We start from the raw sequence: 10,176 nt of genomic DNA, 5'->3' as shown, positions 1-10,176 counted from the left end.
AGCAAAAGACGTTGAGAAGGCAAGAAAGAGGCTGAGACAGAAACCAAGAGCCTGGGGGAAGCTGGTCTAGGGGCTGGTCTACACAAAAATGCTGGCTGAAAAGCAGCTAAGGCTGGGAGGAGAAGGAAGGTTTGAGGCTGAGCATGTGTGTAGGCCAAGCTGGCTTCTGGGGCCAAAAGGGTTCTGGAGGTGTAGAAGTGGTGTGCTAACAATGCCAAGGTAATTTGGGGCAGTGACTTTGAAGGCTGTCACAGCTGAGACCGTGGGAAATGACACTATGAAACCAGAGGCCATTAGAGGAGCTTCCATGGGAAGGAAGTGACAGAGGCTAAGACCATGGAAAATGGAGCTATGGAGTTGGAGGCCTTGAAGAGGGTGGTTGTGTGAGAGGAGATGCCAAGAGGGAGTGGGAGGCTGAGCTGGCAGGGAGGCCAAGAGGGAGTGCAAAGCCAAGAGGGTCATCAGATTGAGGGAGTGGTAGGCAGAGCAGGTAGGGAGGGTGAGTGCCCCATGGACTTTGGGTGCCAAGAAAGGACAGAAGGTGGAAAGGGTGAGAGATTCAGTGGCTGGAAGCCCCGGGGGATGCCCAACCAGAGGAAACTGGCAATGTCACTGTGCCCTGCCAGCACCTTGCTCTCCACACGTCTTGCTAAGCCTTGCTCCACCACACTCAGAGCTCACCCCTGGTGTTCGGGAGAGCTGCCTGAGTCAAGGTTTCAGTGTACCAGTGTGGGCATGTATTGACTCCTGTTTATTCTTCCAAGTTTGAAGCTCTAGTACAAGAAAGTGGAGGGATGAGCTCCTACCAGGAGCGATTTCTCACCAAGCAAAAACTTCCCACGTTCTGCTTTAGTGAAAATGAGAACTTCAAGTCTTGTGGAAACCCAGATTTCTCCACAGCAGCTTCCAAAGCCAGGTTAGATGAAGTTCTTCCCTCAAAGCAGCTGTATTTCCAGCTGGTTCACCCCTTTGACCAGCTGTTTGGAGTAACCCAAACCAGACTTACATCAATCCAGTCTCAGCCTCAGGTGAGCTTTCACATTTAAACCCAGTTCCATTGGAGGTTTTGGTGTCTGTCCCAGCTCCTCCCAGCAAAGCCTTGCTGTCACCCATGGCACCTCCTCTCCTCCCAAGCAGTGTTGAAAGCAGCTCCCAGTGTTGTGTCTTACCAAATATTCTGTTCTGTGAAGAAACCTGTGCCCAAGTCAGACATTCTGCTGCTCTGGAGAGCACAGCAGTGGTGCTCAGCACTCCTGGCTTCCAGGGGTACCTTCTTGTAGCTGTGCCTGTAGCTGAGGTGCTTGCAGCTCTGCTTGTGAATGGTTTGTGGGTGTGGAGTTTTCAGGCAGAGGAGATGTGGTCTCCCCTGGGACCAGTGGGTGCCATGGTTTGATCAGGGCTCTGCATCAACAGCCTTTGCAGAAACTAAGTGATGCTGATAGTGGAACCGGGATGAGAAGTCCCCTCCCCTCACTGCAATGACTGGGAGATGAGGAGGAGTCTGCAGAGGTCAAGTTGGAGGATGAAGACACTGCTAAATGGGAAGTGGCTCTGTCACTGGGACTGCACAGGAATAAGGATTTCATCTCCTGAGAAGGAAACAGCTCTGTTTGTAGTCTCCAGCAGACTGTAGTCCACCGCCCTTGGGCAAAGACTGTGCTGAGTCCACCAGTTCTGGCAGAAGCTGTGCCAGGCACTGCAGACAGCAGCTGTGCTTTGGGGACAGAGGAGCATCTCTCCTTTCTGGCTCTGTGCAGAAGTGGTCACTGTGGTCATGCCACAGGTGTCTTCTCTTGTGAAGGAGAGCAAATGATTTTGAAGTGGCCATCATCAGGGCTGGGGATGGCCCCAGCACTTCCAGTGTGAGAGGGAGCAGCCCTTTCCTGGGCGTGGTGGGAGGTGCCATGGCACGGTTTGGTCTCCTGAACAGCAGAGCCATGTCCAGGGAAGCAGAAGCCACAGGTTTCCACTGGCTCTGGGACCCTGCTGCCGGCGAATCCATCACCCACGCTGCCTGCTTCCACCAGGTGATCTGCAATAAACCCCACGTCAGGTTTGCAGGAGCACCCAAGGGATGCTCTGCAGTGCTGCCCTAGAGCCTGTGAGGAAGAGGCCACCCACCTGCTGCCACTTTGAAAAGCCCCCAGCACCGTGTGCTGTGCATCGCCACATGCTTGCACCTCTTCCTGCCTCCGAGGGGTGAACTAGAAAGTGCCTTGCAGAGGAAGGCTGGGGGCTGAGCACCACAGCACTGCAATATTGATAACACTGCCTGCTCGTTGAATCCTGCTTTCTGTAGCCTATGCAAATGTGTTGGTGCAGCACTCAGCAAGGTGCCAGAGCCAGCAGCGAGCCAAGCTGGCTGCCCACAGCCGGTGTGAGGGACCCACAACCCTCCACGGGCTGGACATTGGCTACCGAAGGGCTCTGCTCCATCAGCTGAGATCAGAGCATTGTGGAATCTTTTGGGTGGGAAAGGATGTTAAAGGGCATTTAGTTCAGCTTGCTTTGAGCATGTTGCTCACAGCCCCAAGCAACCTGACCTGGAATGGTTCCAGGGATGGGACATCTGCTACCTCTTTGGGCATCCTGGTCCAAGGTCTCACCACCCTCACTGTAAAAAATCTCTTCCTTCTCTCCAGTTTGGATCTCCTTTTGATTTAAAAGCATCACCCCTTGTCCTGTCTCAAGAGGCCACTGATAAGGCTAGACTGGGGCTGTTGAACTTAGTGGCCTCCCTTAAGAATGGAATGTTCAATGCCACCAAATGCTTCAGCCAAAGCAGACAGCAAAGGCTGGAGAGTAACCAACCCAGAGCCACACACCTGCTCGTGGCCTTTCCTCTGTGGTTTTTGACACCTACCATGACTGCCTTGGAGAGGTACAGAACCCGGGCACGGGTGTGTGCATACATGGGTGAGTAGATGATGTCTTTTGTAAAGGCAGGGGAGAAGAGAAAGGGGGAGGGGAACATCTCTTCTACGGTGGCTTACTCTGTGTTAGCCTTTCCCTGCCTGTTCTCTCTGAAGCAAAGACTGGGGAAGCCTCTCTGGCTCTGGGGCTAAACCATTGCTATTGGCATCGTTAGCCTGTTTGAGGCAGCAAGAAGCCTTTGTTGCCATGGCTCTTGCCAGCTCATCCCATAGCAGCTCCAGCTGCTGTGATTGCCACAGAAGCCCTGGGTCTACCTTGGGCAGGTGACTCATTTCAGAAGAGGGTCGACTTTCTGCAGCTGCTTTTCTCTGAGGTTTAACTGTCCCTTGGCTTCTGGGTGGAGACTGAGCAGTGGCTGGTTGATGGTGAAGCTCCAGGCACAGCCTGGTGGTGAGAAGCTGTGACCTTGCAAGAAAGTGGCTGAGAAAGGGGTGATGGTGGAGAATCCAGGCACAGGGGTCCACTGCTGCTCCTGTCCTAGGCTCAGACTCAACCACTTCACACACAGCTTTGCTTTCTCTCCCTACAACTTGGCTCTGCTTTTCGTCCATCCAAGCGTTGCCTGGGAGCCCGCCCACCACAAGCTCCCCCCCGCCCCCAGCAGAGCCAGCACTCACCTTTGGAGGGGTCCTCCTTGCGGTGGCATGTCCCAGCACTGGCTTGGCAGGAGACCACCTCACCCTTCCTCCGCAGGTGAGTCCAGCCCAGGAGCAGGGAGCAGATGAGGGCACAGAGACAGAGCCCCAGGAGCAGATACACCACCAGCCATGGCTCCTGCTCCACACAAGCCTTCTGCTCCAGCACAGCTGCTGGTGGAGGCGGGGTGGCCACCCAGGCATCTGCTATGGGCCAGGCAGAGATAAGTGAGCTTATAAAACCTCTCAGGTACCTGCCTCATGCCTTTCCCTTTATGGTAGGGAAGGTGACAGCCAAGCTCCTGTGCTCTGCTCGGAAGGATTTGAAAGCAGCTATGCACTGCCTCAGTTTGCTTCCTTTCCTCTCCCATGGTGAAGTTGAGGAGACTCTTTCCCCTTCTCCACTGATCACTGTTCAACCCCAGTGTGGGAATTGCAGATCTCAAAGATGCTCTGTGCTTTCCTGCTCCCCCTCTGAGGGCTGGAGGCCCTGCCCCTGCCTGGTGGAGCTGAAGGACAGGTCTCAGACACAGGAAGGAAGATGTGCGGTAGGATGGGGTTGTGTGATGGAGATGATGGGAGGGAGGCAGATGCCCTGGCTTGCTGTTCCCTGATGCCACTGAAACAGTAGCACACAAAGGGACAGCCCCCAGGACAAAGACAGGAGGGTTTGCTGCCCCTTCCCTAGCACTGGCCCTGTAGCCTGGCTCCTCTTCCAGCCCAGCCCTGGGCTCCTGCCTTCACCCTCAGCCTTACCTTCACAGGTTGGGGCACATTGCTTCGGGTGCTGCCCACAGACCACGCTGCAATCAATGCATGCTTTCAGGAGCTCATCATAGTAGAAGCCAACTCTCCTGTTGCACTCCATGGACTCTACAGGAGGGGAGGGAGACAAACAGAGTGTCCTGAGCATGTCCTCCTGCCCTGTGCTTTCACAGGATCACAGACTGGTAGGAGCTGGAAGGGATCTCTGGAGATTCCCTAGTCCAACCCTGCTGCTGAAGCAGGTTTGCCTAGATCAGGCTGTGCAGCATGGCAATGTCCAGGCAGACTTTCAGTCAGGAGACTCCACAACCTTTCTGGACACCCTGGTCCAGGTCTCTGGCACCCTCACAGGAAAGAAGCTTTTATTTAAGTTCCAACCCAAACCAGTCTGTGATTTTGATGGTTCTATGACTGCCCCTATTCTGTGCTGAGCAGCTGCCAGAGCCAGTCCATCTCTGGAAGCTGTCACCTGAGTACTGCACTCAGTTTTGGGCTCCCCAGTTTAGGAAGGATAGGGATCTGCTGGAGAGAGTCCAGCAGAGGGCTATGAGGATGATTAGGGGACTGGAGCACTGCCTGGTGAAGAGAGGCTGAGGGACCTGGGGCTGCTTAGTCTGGAGAAGAGAAGACTGAGAGGGGATTTGATAAATGTCTATAACTATCTGAGGGCTGGGGGTCAGGAGGGGGGGTCAGGCTCTGCTCACTGCTCCTTGGGATAGGACAAGGAGTAATGGATGTGAGCTGCAGCACAGGAGGTGTCACCTCAACACAAGAGGGAACTTCTTCACTGTAAGGGTCCCAGAGCACTGGCACAGGCTGCCCAGAGAGGTGGTGGAGTTTCCTTCTCTGAAGACTTTCAAGGCCTGTCTGGATGTGTTCCTCTGTGTCCTGAGCTAGATTGTGTGGTCCTGCTCTGGCAGGGGGGGTTGGACTGGATGATCTCTTTGGTTTCCTTCCAACCCCTGTGAGCCTGTGGTCCTGTGACCTTCCCCAGTGGTTTTGGCTCAAAGCTCTGTTAAGCTGAGCTGGCTCAAAGCCTTCTCTGCAGCTCATCTCAGGGCCTCATCCCTGCTCCGAGCTGCATCCCATGGCTGCCTGCTTGGCGCAAGGGCAGCCCCGCGGTGCCCGCACTCACCGCAGAGGGCGGCACACCTCCTGCCGGCGGGCTGGCCGCAGACCAGGCTGCAGGGGATGCACTGGCAGACGAGGCTGTCCCAGTACTGCTGGTCGGTGCAGTTGCTCATGGCCCCGCACCCGGCGTGCTGCCCATCCATGCCTGAGGAACGAGAGGCAAAGTAAGCGTGGGGTGGCCACCGCAGGGCTGTCCTGCAGCCACCTCAGCCCTCGGCTAGGGCTGGGACCCCTCACAGGGGGACGCTTGGCTGTCCCCCAGCCCTCACTGGTCTTGGGCTTAGGCAAGAGTATACAACAAAACCTGCTTCAGGCTTAGCAAACTCTGCAAATTATAATCCAGCAAGAGCATGTCCTGTGCCGGTCCCAGAGAGGGCAGAGAGGCCACCCTGGCTTAGAGGTGGCCTTTTGGGGTGCCCTGATGGTCTGGGGGTGCAGCATCTGCCTGTGTGAGTGGGAGCAGTGAGAACCACTGCTGCTTTCAGCTGCTTTTTTGGAGAGAGCAGACAGGTGACCAGAGTGACCACTGGCAGTGTCTTCTGAAGTGAATTCTAATTCTGGTACCTTCTGAACTCCTCTGTAGAGTGGGGGTGCTTCGTGCCATCCTGTGTGTAACTTCTGACATCTCCTTTTGGTCTTCTGGCATCATAATGAAACTCCACTTGATGTGTAAAGCTCCCCCAAGCAGCAGCAGCAGCAGCAGCAGCAGCAGCAGCAGCAGCAGCAGCGGCGGCGGCAGGGACGGCTCCCGGGGGAGCTCTAAGCACCGGTTTCGCCAGCACAGCTAGGATGACCGGAGGTGGATGTGCTGATGTGTTCTTGTCCCCGCGGTGAGCCATTTGTCCCATTCTCCACGTGTCCTGTGCCTGGGTGTGATGCCAAAGGCCCGGAAGCAAGGCAGCAGCACAAAAGCCCAACCAACCACCTACAGTTTGATGGCTGAACTTGGTAATGAGCCTTTACTCGTTAGCAGCCTCTCTGTCTGCAGCCTCACCTGTCCTGCTGCAGGATTTAGACCTGGAGGCAACCTGGGTGATGGTCTTGGTCCCTGGGTGTGATGCCAAAGGCTTCCCACCGCGCAGCAGTGCCTGCCGTGCTGTGCCAGGCGGTGCCATGCCGCACGCAGGGTCCTCGGGGATCAGCAGGGATCAGTCCCTACCGCCCCAGCGGAGCTCTGCCGTTCGCTGGCCCAGAGAGTTCAGGTCACGCAGGTCCCTCCGGGAGCCGCAGCTGTTTCCTCCACGAGTGGGCGATGCTGCCGCTGCTGCTGGCGCTCCGGAGAGTTAACACTCCTGGGTGCCTCCGTGTGCCCGAGGGCGGCAGTGCTGCCCTTGCGAAGCCGAGCCCTGGCTTTATACAGCGACCCCCGCGCCCTGACCGAGCTCTCTGCTTCTCTCTCTAACACCTGGCGGTACTTCGCCTGTCCGTCTGTCCTGCCGCTGCCTGCACTGCCCCTTCCTGCAGAGGGGTTGCTCTGCTCCCTGCTGCGAGCTGGCTCCTACCTGGGGCAGCCCACGCAACCCCCTCCCGTCCCCACTCTGCGCTGGGCTGCCACCAGCCTGGCAGTCCCAGTTGGTCAATTAACGTTGCTATAAAACGCAGTATTTACTTTCCATCCTTAGCTGGAGACGTTCCCCAGGGCAGAGCTCTTCGAAGGTACTTCGTGTCCAAAAAGAAAGAGGAGATGCCCATAGATGGTGGTGAGCCCTGGGGATGGAGGGGTGAGCCCTGGAGATGATGGTGGAATCCTGGGGGTGAGGGTGAGCCCTGGGGATGGTGGGGTGAGCCCTGGAGATGGTGAATTGAGCCCTGGAGATGATAGTGGAATCTTAGGGATGGTGGTGAGCCCTGGGGATGGTGGGGTGAGCCCTAGAGATGGTGAATTGAGCCCTAGAGATGATAATGGAATCTTAGGGATGGTGGTGAGCCCTGGGGATGGTGGGGTGAGCCCTGGAGATGGTGAATTGAGCCCTGGAGATTATAATGGAAACTTAGGGATGGTGGTGAGCCCTGGGGATGGTGGGGTGAGCCCTGGAGATGGCAAGGTGAGCCCTGGGGATGGTGGGGTGAGCCCTGGAGATGATGGTGGAATCCTGGGGGGTGAGGGTGAGCCCTGGGGATGGTGGGGTGAGCCCTGGAGATGGTGAATTGAGACCTAGAGATGATAGTGGAATCTTAGGGATGGTGGTGAGCCCTGGGGATGGTGGGGTGAGCCCTGGAGATGGCAAGGTGAGCCCTGGGGATGGTGGGGTGAGCCCTGGAGATGATGGTGGAATCCTGGGGATGGCAAGGTGAGCCTGGCTGCTCTGGTGTTTCACATAGGATAGGTACTCAGGGGAACTCGAGACTGTGGGGCTGTGTCTAAGCTGGAGGGCTGCAGGCTGAGCAGGTCTTCCCTCACTGCTGCTCTGCTGTGAGAGCAGATCCAAGGTGGATATTTAGTCCCATCTAGGAAAAACTGTTCCCCAGGGAGCCCCAGGCTACATGTGGTGCTCCTGGCATGGCGTAGATGGGCTTGGCAAGTGTGCATTTCCTAGCAGAGCTGTGTGCATCTCACCTCTGCCTCTACACCCATCAGGAACCAGCATCCTGAGATCTCATCCAAAGCATTAAGGAGCCATTTCCTCTCTAGCCCCATGACATTGATCATCTCTATCAGGGCTGAAGTCCTTTGTGGTGGCTCTGCTCCTCCACAGCCCCTCTGCTCCCTTCTGGCCCTATGGAAATGTCACCATGGCCTCGAGCCCTCACCCCCACCTCCCCATGCAGCCCCTCCTTGGGGTAACTCACGTTTGACTCTCCTGCAGCCTCTACTCCCTCTTGGCTCCTGCCATGGCTCCACGAGCTCCAGCCCCGAGTCCCCGCGCTGCTGGGGAGGTTTATTATTAGAGAGAGATTTGATTAGTGCCTGGGCCCTGTGCTTCCTGGGGCTTCCCCTTATCCCTTCGATGCAAATTGGATGCCTGCACAGCTCATTGCATTGGCTCACTGGCGTCCCTGGGCTGCTGGAGGTGCAGGCAACAGGGTGGGAGGCACCCTTCACGGCCACACTGCAGAGGAGCTTGCAAGGAAGGGGCTCCGTGGCACCTGCTCTTGTATTGCCTGGCTGCAGAGGGATGTCTGCTGTTGCAAAGAAGGATGTTTTGCTCTGTGGAGGGTCAGGAGAGCTGGTGGCTCACCCTGAGGGTTCTTGCTTTCCTGGGCTTTGCCAAGGAGGAGCAGCTGTGCCAGAGCAAGAGGCCATGCAGACACAGGGGATGTTGTTGTTTGGGGCTGTGGGTGGGGAGGAGAAAGTCTCCCTCTCCGGGGCTGACATAGCCCAGCAGGTAACGTTCCAACGTCCACCCAAGGACTGGCCACCCTCAACTGTCAGAGCAGCTGGGACTGAGCAGCACTCTGGGAAGCAGTCCTGTCCCTGCTCCGCACCATGGAACATCTCACAGACCCCAGCTTTAAACTTCTTTCTAGTACAGCCACGTCTCAGAGGCACAGGAGGGTTGTCAGAGGGCTGCCCTGCATGGGCAAGGGGAATGCCAGCTGGGCTCAGGGCCTGGTGCTGCCTTTGCTGCTGGCAGTGGAGGTGCACAAAGCATTAATAACACAGCTTGATTTCCCCAGAGGGAAGGAGCTGTCCCTCTGCTCCTGGCAGCCTCCAAGAGGACAGCTGTGTGTTTATTTTCAAGTCCCACCTCACCCTGTGAGTGGAATGGGCTTGATCAGCAAAGCCACAGAGCAGCAGCCAGGCAGCATTCCCTGGGCTGCCTTAGAGGTGGGATTTGACCAGACCAGGACCAGTGCTGTGCCCATGCAGGAAGGGGCAGGCTGCAAGGCTGCATCAGTGACTATGACCCATGGCTGTGGCCACCTTCCATGACTACTGTCACCATCCCCAGCTGCAGCTACCATCCACGGCTGACCTGGTGTCTCCAACCAGCACAACAGCCTGGACAGAGCTGGTGAGGGGCACGATATTCCATAGGGAATGTCTAGGGAGAGCAAAGCCAGTCTGGTGCAGTTCGTGGTTAGCCCCTGTGCCACCGTGTTTGTTTCTGGAGGGTTCCCTCCTTCCCCTCAGAAGTGCTGAGCAGGGCTGTGCCGTGGCTGCGGCAGCAGGACAGTGACTCAGCTCAGCCTGGTGGGACCTTTTGCAGAAGCAGCTGAAGGGGAAGGAAGAGGCAATACCTGCTACTTTCTATAAACACCAGCAGGGCAGCAACTCTTTTTCTGATCAGCTCAGCTCCTGCTTTCTGCTTACCATGGTGATTTGCAGCTGAGAGAGACCAAAGGGCCACACACAGCGAGCAACAGTTTCTGTCCTACTGCAGGAATGTTGGAGGCTGAACCTGCCCGAGCAGAGTACTCCAGCACTTCGTGGCTGCTTCACTCAGCAGAGGCTGAACGGGGTCACTGTAGGAGGAAGTTCTCCACAGAGAGAGTGATTTGCCACTGGAATGGGCTGCCCAGGGAGGTGGTGGAGCCACTGTCCTTGGAGGTGTTCAATAAAAGCCTGGAGGAGGCGCTTAGTGCCATGGTCTAGTTGATTGGACAGGGCTGGGTGCTAGGTTGGACTGGATGAGCTTGGAGGTCTCTTCCAACCTTCTCGATTCTATGATTCTATCGTGTCCCAGCTCCTGGAGGAAGGAAGGAAGGAACCAGCATCATCAGCATCCAAGGGACCATGGGACTTCGAGTGAGGGCTGAAGGGGAGGAA

General features: G+C 56.5%; 1 protein-coding gene across 1 annotated transcript; it reads right to left on the bottom strand.

The window, feature by feature from the left end:
* Positions 1–1,772: 1,772 nt before the first annotated feature.
* On the bottom strand, positions 1,773–6,580 carry TNFRSF13B (TNF receptor superfamily member 13B). The gene is made up of 6 exons (XM_064152737.1): positions 6,460–6,580; positions 6,030–6,224; positions 5,470–5,610; positions 4,326–4,442; positions 3,552–3,773; positions 1,773–2,032 (listed from the first exon to the last, which is right to left on the bottom strand). The coding sequence occupies exons 1-6, from the start codon at positions 6,578–6,580 to the stop codon at positions 1,773–1,775; spliced, it is 1,056 nt and encodes a 351-aa protein (XP_064008807.1).
* Between the last annotated feature and the right edge of the window lie 3,596 nt (positions 6,581–10,176).

The sequence above is a fragment of the Pogoniulus pusillus genome, chromosome 13, assembly GCF_015220805.1.
Source record: "Pogoniulus pusillus isolate bPogPus1 chromosome 13, bPogPus1.pri, whole genome shotgun sequence".
Classification (NCBI taxonomy): Eukaryota; Metazoa; Chordata; class Aves; order Piciformes; family Lybiidae; genus Pogoniulus; species Pogoniulus pusillus.
The sequence above is the reverse complement of the archived record's forward strand: the minus strand, read 5'-3'. Positions and strand labels throughout refer to the sequence as shown.